We start from the raw sequence: 8,008 nt of genomic DNA on the forward strand, positions 1-8,008 counted from the left end.
TAGTTAATCCTTCCGAAAGCGTGCGGAAGGATGGACCAGCGGAGCCAGCACAGATCTAAAAACCGAAGGTGCGAGGAGCCAAGACGCCAGGCGGAAGCCAGACGGCCTCTCAAGAACGCCGTGGGCACCACGCGAGTTTCCAAGGGCATAGGCAGCATTTGGAGGACAGGATGCAAAGCTAAGAAAGGAAATTCGGCTCGCCAGCTGCGTGGGGCCTGCGAATCTCCTCCCTGATGGTGCGGAGTCGTAACCTTAGAACTTTCCCGTGCTGGCGTCTCTGAGAGCAGGGCGGGTTGGCAGCCACACATTCAATGGAAAGGACAGGAGGACCCAGGAGGCTGTGTTCGCTGGGGCTCAGACCTCGAAGCCTCCTTCCTTCTCCCGCCTACTTCCACAGACTCTTCAGTGGGGAGGGGAGAGGAAGTGAGCAGAAAAGCCTCAGAGGAGTCCTTCCCTATTCTGCTTCTCTGCTCAGGTCCCTCCCCTGCCCATCCGCTCCACCCTGTGCTCTCCATACGCTCTTTCACCCCGCGCTCACTTCCACTCCCCTGCCTCTGCACCCCAAGTCCAGGCCGACTTCCCAGGAGCCTGACACACAGGAACTCGAACCAGAACGAACGCACCTGCTTCCACTTGGTTGAAGGGGAAATATTTGCCGGCCTGGACCGAGGGACCCTCTGCACCACCAAGAAGTCGCAAGGGGCGTGAGTCTCGGGTGCCCAGATTTCTCTCCCTTTTAGGCGTCGCAACCGAGCCAACAGCAGCAGGGGCCTAACCCACCCAGCTCTTTTATTCCTCTCCTGATGACTGAAATTTGACTTTGAGCACGGAAGATGAGCACACACATGTCCACACATTCAGGTAGCACAAATCTTTTATTTTTCGAGGACAAGTGGTTTGATTTCCCCAATTCTCATTTAAGTATTAAGAACACAGCACGTGCTATTGTGAAGTGAATAGAAAAGTAAGTGAAACTTGAGCCCAGAACATGGAGCCTCTTAATTTTTTCCCCAAATATTTTATTTCCTTCTGCATTAACTTCTTTTGTTTCTCTAATAAGACAGATCCCCACCCCCGCAAAAAAAAAAAAAAAAAGTGATTCTCAAAGTTTAATCCCTGGAACAATAGCATCGCCTTCGCTTGGGTACTTGTTAGAAATGTAAATCTGGGGCCCCACCCCAGATCTCTTGAATCTGGAACCTGGGTGGATGGAGTCCAACTATCTACTGCCACCAGCCGTCCGGGTGATTCTGATACAAACTAAAGAACCACTGGCTTATAAGCTTCCTTGGGCAGTGTTCCCCACTCACCACTAGATGTAACCAGCAGGTACTGGGTACTGGACCTTGCTTACCACTTCTCTTTTTAGAAAGAAGTCTCCAGTGTGACAGAAAACCAGCTAGACGCACAATGAATTACTTGTAAAAAAGTCGTACACGCGAAGAGAGAGAGAGAGAGAGAGAGAGAGAGAGAAAGAGAGAGAGAGAGAGACTTTCCCTTCCCCAGCCACAGTCGTTTCAGTATTTGCCCACTCCTCCTGAGAACTTGCAGGCACACACTTATTTGAAACACTTCATTCTCCTTCTGAAAGCACCTTCCAAGATAATTTTCACAATCAAGAGGTCACAGACAGGACACTCCCTATCCCTCACCCCTAACTATATTGACTTGTGGCAACTGGGGTTCCTCTTTTCTTCTCAAGCAGCTGCTAGCCTCCTATTCCAATCCAGACACATCGAGTGCCTGGGCTGGGCACCGGTAGGCTGGAGCTTGTGCCCTGCTGGGACAGACAGACTTCTGGAAAACAACAGACACAGAAGAGCGTGGTGGGTGTAGGGGTGCTGATGACTTGGTTTAAGAGTAAGGTCCATGGGGAAGGAAAGATGGGTGCGGAGGTACTGATGATTTGGTTTAAGAGTAAGGTCCATGGGGAAGGAAAGATGTTCAGACTGTGGCTGCGTTTGTGGAAAGGTATGGGGTCGTCTGGTTTTCATGTTCATGGGGTTAGTGGTAGCCACAAGCCAGTAATTCCCACTGTGTTGCTTCTTGCTCCTTTTTGTGGAGCAGAGAGTGGAGCAGAGAGTGCGCCCAGGCTAGGAGGCTGAGGGCCCTGTGGGCAGGGCTTCCCAGCAGCCAGACACCAGTGTAGCCCTTGGATTTGCTGGTGCCAAGGCTCGATTTTTGCTCTCTGAATTTTTCTGGATTCAAGATTTCCAAGAAATCACATATGTGGAAAGCTCTGGACAAATTTGGAGAACATTGGGGGAGGGTAAACGTGGGGGGAGAGAGAAGGAGAGAGAGAGAAGAAATTGTGATGATAAACATTGCATTCAAGAGCGGTGTTTTGATTCGTGAGAGACCATCGCCTGTGCATTACAAGCATACACCCTTTTGAGCTTCCTGCCTGAGACACTTTCAGGTCAGGCCTAGCAGAGACAGCTCACCACACACAACTTGATAAAAGTAACCAATATTTGCACGGATCTTTTCTTTTACAAATCAATTGCACAAATATAATCTTATTTGAGTCCCACTAAGTCTTTGTGAGGCAAAAGACAAAAAGTGTATGATTATTATGGTGATTATTATTATCACCTTTCTCTCCATCTGCAGAGATGAGAAAACAGGATCCAGGCCCTTTTAGGAAAAAGCTGGACACAGAAATAGGGCTTACTCTACGTGTTCCACATGCATAGCCTCATGCCTTAGGCTTAAAACACAGCTTTCAAATTATAGGTAGATGGCAGGAGGAATTTAAAAAAGAAATTCGTTTGCAGTTTGTGGTGGTCAGAGAATGAGCAAGAAGAAGTTTCTTCCATATGGGGCCGCCTGCATCGGGCGCTCAGAATTTTGAGCATTTGGTTTGTAAAAACGTGAGTGAGAGCTTGAAAATTTACTGAACTGAAACACAATAAATTGAATCATGCTGAGACTCATCTCTGCCTAGAACTCCTGATCAGTGAAGGCCAGGGCAATGACCCTCTTACAGGAGTGACAGAGAGAACACGAGAATCTGGGGAATAAAGAGGTGGCCAGAGATTGAAATGCACTCTTGAAGGTCAAGTGTTGGGGTGTGGGTGTGGTAGAGTAGACTGACATCCTGAGAAGTCCTCTGATGTGCCTAGGACAGACAGGTAGATGAAGAGCCACTGAAGTTCCCCTGAAGTTCCCAGCCCTTGGAGAATGAATTGCACTTGTAAAGTGGTAACTGTCACTGGCAGAGAATAACCCTGTTTTAGACAAGCTCCTTCCTTGAGGGACAAGGTGAGGGCTCCACTCCCTACAACGCCTTTGGGTTTATTTGGAGATAAGCACGGGAAAGGGGTGGTGGTGGGGGACAGATCTTACTCCAGGTACCAAACAGCCGAGGAAAAGGAAAGAGATGGAGAGAGAGAGGAAGGAAGGAAAGAAGGAAGGAAAGAAGGAAGGAAGGAAGGAAGGAAGGAAGGAAGGAAGGAAGGAAGGAAGGAAGGAAGGAAGAAAGGAAGAAAGAAAAGAAAAGGAAGGAAGGAAGGAAGGAAGGAAGGAAGGAAGGAAGGAAGGAAGAAAAGAAAAGGAAGGAAGGAAGGAAGGAAGGAAGGAAGGAGGGAAGGAAAGAAGGAAGGAAGGAAAAGAAAGAGAGAGAGACAGAGACGAAAGAAAGAAAGAAAGAAAGAAAAAAGAAAGAAAGAAAGAAAGAAAAAGAAAAAGAGAAAAAGAAAAAATGAAGCGGAAGTTTCAAGGGTCTCTGCGAGGAATAACAGTATAAATAATCGAAGACGTCTTGTAAACACTGCGGTCATAACCCCGAACATTAAACAGCCCCGGTGGCATCTGGCGCTTCGGCCGCCGCGGGCTGCGCAGGGGCAGCGAGGGAACCCGGTCCCAGGCTCTTCGGCCTCGCCTCTCTGTTTATCTCAACTTAATCTTCCCCAACTAGCTGTTCCGTAGCCTGGAAGATGTTTAAATTAAAACCCAGTCCGCCGGAAGTCGTGGCGGGTTGCAGAATGCACTGGCTAACCTTAACCTTAACAGACAGCTACGTTGCTATAATTAATTAATTAATAATAAGAAACACATAACGTATGTTGCAGCACTTTGAAAATCAAAAAATACGTTCTAAGGATTATGAAATTTACATTTTCCATAGTTCCCATTATTTCTTCACTGGTTTGCAGCCACAGGTTGTTTGGGTTCACGTCCATGCCTGGAGAGTTATAAAACGCGGAGTTTACCTTCCTGTTCATGTCAGCAGTTATGCTGTGGAATACATGAAAACCGGATTTTCCTTTTCTGATGTGCTTTATTCTCTTGAACTGTGTTTGTAATTGTTAATAACTTCAATCCTGCCCTGTCTTTGTTTACAGGTGCATTATTTCTAATTGTCTCGAAAGTAACCTGCAAACCTGAGACCAGAGGGTTTTTTTTTTTTAATGTGTCAGTGCAAAATATGATCTGCACCTTCATAGTTGAATTCGTATTTAATTTTTTTCTATCCCTGGAAGTTTGGATTGAGGTTCGAAGAACCACTTTTATTATCAAACTTCCCCATAGTGCTCCACTTTTCTATTTCAAACAAAACTTTTAAAAATCACACCAATCTCAGGGCTTTTAGCAATATAAAGAAAGATTTATTTTCGAAAGTAGCAAAATTTGTTTGAAAAAAATATATATCTTTAAGTGAATTACTTTATAAATGTGACTGTCAAAGTCAGCTATTCTATGATCTACGTTTTACAACATATTGTACAAAAGATACACGTTGATAGGCTCTTATTATCTATTCATATATTTATAATTACATATTGCACTTGGACCAGCAAGGCTCGCAGAGTCATTCACGGTAGAAGTTAATAAAGTTAAATAGACGGGAATCTTTGTAAGTACAATTGATCTCCTCTGGTTTGGAAACGAATCTCCTCGTCGCTGTAAAGTGTTCTCGCGGGGTGGGCAGGGAGAGGAGCTTTGCAGGGAGAAGCAGAGACAGAGCAGGGAGGGCGGGGGTCGCCTTCCCGGGGCCCGCTCCCCCCCCGGGAGCGCGCCTTTCCCAGACTCGCACCTCCAAGGTCAGGACGCCGTGGTTCCACATAAGCGGCTGGCGGTCACCACTTCTTTCAGGTCACTCTCGGGCTTCCCGGCCACCATAAAGGGCCAAGTCTGCGGGAGAAAAGGGGGTGGAGGAGGTAAGTGGCGGTGGAGGAAGGAGGGGAGGGGTGGGCTCCCGGATTGAGACCAAAGGAGAGGGCGCACTGTGGGCAAGCAGTGAGTTGGATAGACCCGTTATATCTGCAATTAACTCGGTGTTCCAGTGAGCCTCGTGTCTGGATAAAGCAAAAAGTAACGTTGGCGCTAAGTCACTCTTCGTATGGTACAGCAAAGAGGGGATTACTTCTTGGGTTCGAAGTGAAACCCAAGAGACGAGGCCCTTGGAAAGCCCAATGTGGCTCGTGTAGTGGCACAGCCCAGAGGAAGATGCCACGGTGAAACTGAGCAGGGAAACCCAGAAGGACCTCTGGCCACGTGGACACCGGATTTGAGGCAAAGCGCCCTCTTAAGCCCCTCTTTTGAGGTCGTGGTTGAGTTTCCCGAACGTCTCGCTTTTATCCCCATTTATTTCCCTGCTGCCAACTTTCGTTTCCTCCATCACAAATGAAGGCTTTGAAAACAGTTTCTAAATTAATCGCTACTCCCTAAGGAAAAAAACAATGATGCTAACAAAAGAATATACATGCGTATTTTATTAAGATCGTCTTCTTACTGGGCTGAGCAAGTGTAACTTTCTCTTCCCCTCTTCGTGATATTTTATAATAAAGCTCACTTAAGTTTCTTACTCAAAGATGAAGGCAGCATCAATTGTAAATGAAGGAACTACTTTCTTTGAGTCATAGATTTTAAAAATGCTATTTACTCATCTCATTCGAAAAATAAACTTAATTGGAGGAAAAATTATTTTTCATGACAAAATGTGGTTTTGCATCCCCTCCCCCAATTCCTGAAACTAGCTCAGTGAGAAGACAATTCAAACCTTCAAACCTCTCTCACTTCTGCTGGCCGATAAGACGACTTTTAAGAGGAAAACCTGTCTTTCTTATCATATATAAACAGAGGTGTTAGTAAGTTGTTTTTCTTTAGAGCCTGGAAGTTTTAACATTAAATCAAATGAAAAAGGAATTAAATATATTTCTTAAACAGTTAAATGCATTTAAGAAGAATAGTAGGCTTAATGAGCATTACTTTTAAGCTAAAAAATAAAAAGTTCTTAAATTGGGATGAAAGCGACTTTTTAATATTATCAATTACACTAATACTCGTGAGAATGTACTAATTATGCTGATATTTGCTAGAACTTCTGGGATTTAAAAATGTCAATCTGTCTATAGGAAAAGTGCAGAATATTTAAGTAGTTGGGGACTTATATGACAATTATGGGGGGCATGAATGTGTCCATATCTAATGGTCCTATATCTATATGGGAAAGAAGCAGAGTGGGGTGTTTTTATTTACAAGAATTAGAGGAAAAAATCAAGTTCTACTCTTTCGCTAAAAGAAGAGTGAAGAGATTGATAAAATGCCTTCTTGCCGCGCAGCATCTTGTCAGTGATCCCCGTCCTGCACCAACCCCTCCACTCCAGCCCTCATGGCGCGGGTGCAGGGGATCCTCCTTTTTGCCAGCTCAGTACACTTGCAAACTCCTAATTGGGCTGCCACGTCAAACGCTCGTATAAATCATCCCAGCTCTGGCCTCCTGTAGAGCAGAGAGAGAGGGCGGCGTGGGGATCTCCTGCAACGGTCCCCAGAGGCGCTGGGCTGGTGGTGGCCGAGGTGCGTAAGTCCCAGCCGGGCGCGCGCACTCACGTACCGCGGGAGGACTGCGGGCGAGCTGGGCGGGGGCGCCCGCACCGTCGCAGCCGCACGGGAGAACTTACCAGGTTGACCGGGTGGATGTAACCGTTCTCGTACTTGTCGTTAGCCAGAATCTGCCTCAAGTGGGCGATGTAGCTTGACGCCAGCCTGAGCGTGTCCAGCTTGGAGAGCTTGGTGTCCGGGGGGACCCAGGGCAGAGTGGTCTTGAGCCTGGAGAAGGCCTTGCTCAGCACCCGCATCCGGGCCCGCTCGCGCGCGTTGGCCGCGTTGCGCTGGACTTGCTTTCCCTCCTGGCTGACCCCGCTCAAGGGGCTCTTCTTGGTGGGCGCCTTCCTCCTCTTGCCCAGGCCGCCACGGCCCTTCTGGGGAGATCCAGTCTCGCAGTTGGAGCTCTCCTCGGTGCTCTCGTTGGAAGTCATGAAGTCCTTGCTCGAGTCCATTTTCAGCCCGTCGCAGTCCAGCATCTCCACCTCTTGAAGGTCCTCCACATCGCTGAGGGAGCCGGTGGACATGTTTGCGTGAGAGGAAGAGAGAGAGAGGGAAGGGAGAGAGGAGAAAGAACAGAGAGAGAAAGAGACCCCGTAACCAATGGGTCCCCCAAGTGTGCAGTGCGGAGCAGCCACCTCGTGTTGGGAGTTGGAGTTGGGGTTCTGGTTGGGTTTCACACCGCTTTCCCCTTCGCAGAGTTGTGAGAAGGAACCGCCAGAGCTTCTTAAGGAAGGAAACCGATGCTCGGTTTCCCCACCCCCGTAGTCGTGGCCGTAGAGGAGTGTGAGAGAGCGCTGAGGAATTTGGTGGACACTAGGAATTTATCTAGGGAATAGAGAGGCGGATCCTTGCAGCCCAGGGGAGGGGCCTGCCAGGCCCCAGCAGGGCTATTAGACCCCTTTCCCCAACGAAGGGAAACTCGCACGCCCAGGCCTTGATTCCAACTTGTAATGTAAATCAACTCAACTGCAACACTTAAATACCGGTCACCTTCTTCCACTTCAGGCCTGGCCAAGGAGGAGCAGGCCCCACCCACAGCCCCTCTCCCGGGCCCATCTCCTAAGGCCCGCTTTCCCTCTTAAGAGTTCATAGATGGTTGTCTGTAGAGAACTTTAGGAAAACGACCAGATCCTTTCGCTCTTTTTGGGCCTTCCACCCATAAACCTTACAAACTCTT

At 47.8% G+C, this 8,008-nt stretch overlaps 1 protein-coding gene across 1 annotated transcript; it reads right to left on the reverse strand.

Annotated features, from left to right (window-relative positions):
* Positions 1–4,588: 4,588 nt before the first annotated feature.
* Positions 4,589–7,612, reverse strand: TCF21 (transcription factor 21). The gene is made up of 2 exons (XM_011356196.1): positions 6,906–7,612; positions 4,589–5,136 (listed from the first exon to the last, which is right to left on the reverse strand). Exons 1-2 carry the CDS (start codon positions 7,353–7,355, stop codon positions 5,047–5,049), a joined length of 540 nt encoding a protein of 179 aa, XP_011354498.1. The 5' UTR covers positions 7,356–7,612; the 3' UTR covers positions 4,589–5,046.
* Between the last annotated feature and the right edge of the window lie 396 nt (positions 7,613–8,008).

This window comes from Pteropus vampyrus, unplaced genomic scaffold (genome assembly GCF_000151845.1).
Source record: "Pteropus vampyrus isolate Shadow unplaced genomic scaffold, Pvam_2.0 Scaffold24, whole genome shotgun sequence".
Taxonomy (NCBI): domain Eukaryota; kingdom Metazoa; phylum Chordata; class Mammalia; order Chiroptera; family Pteropodidae; genus Pteropus; species Pteropus vampyrus.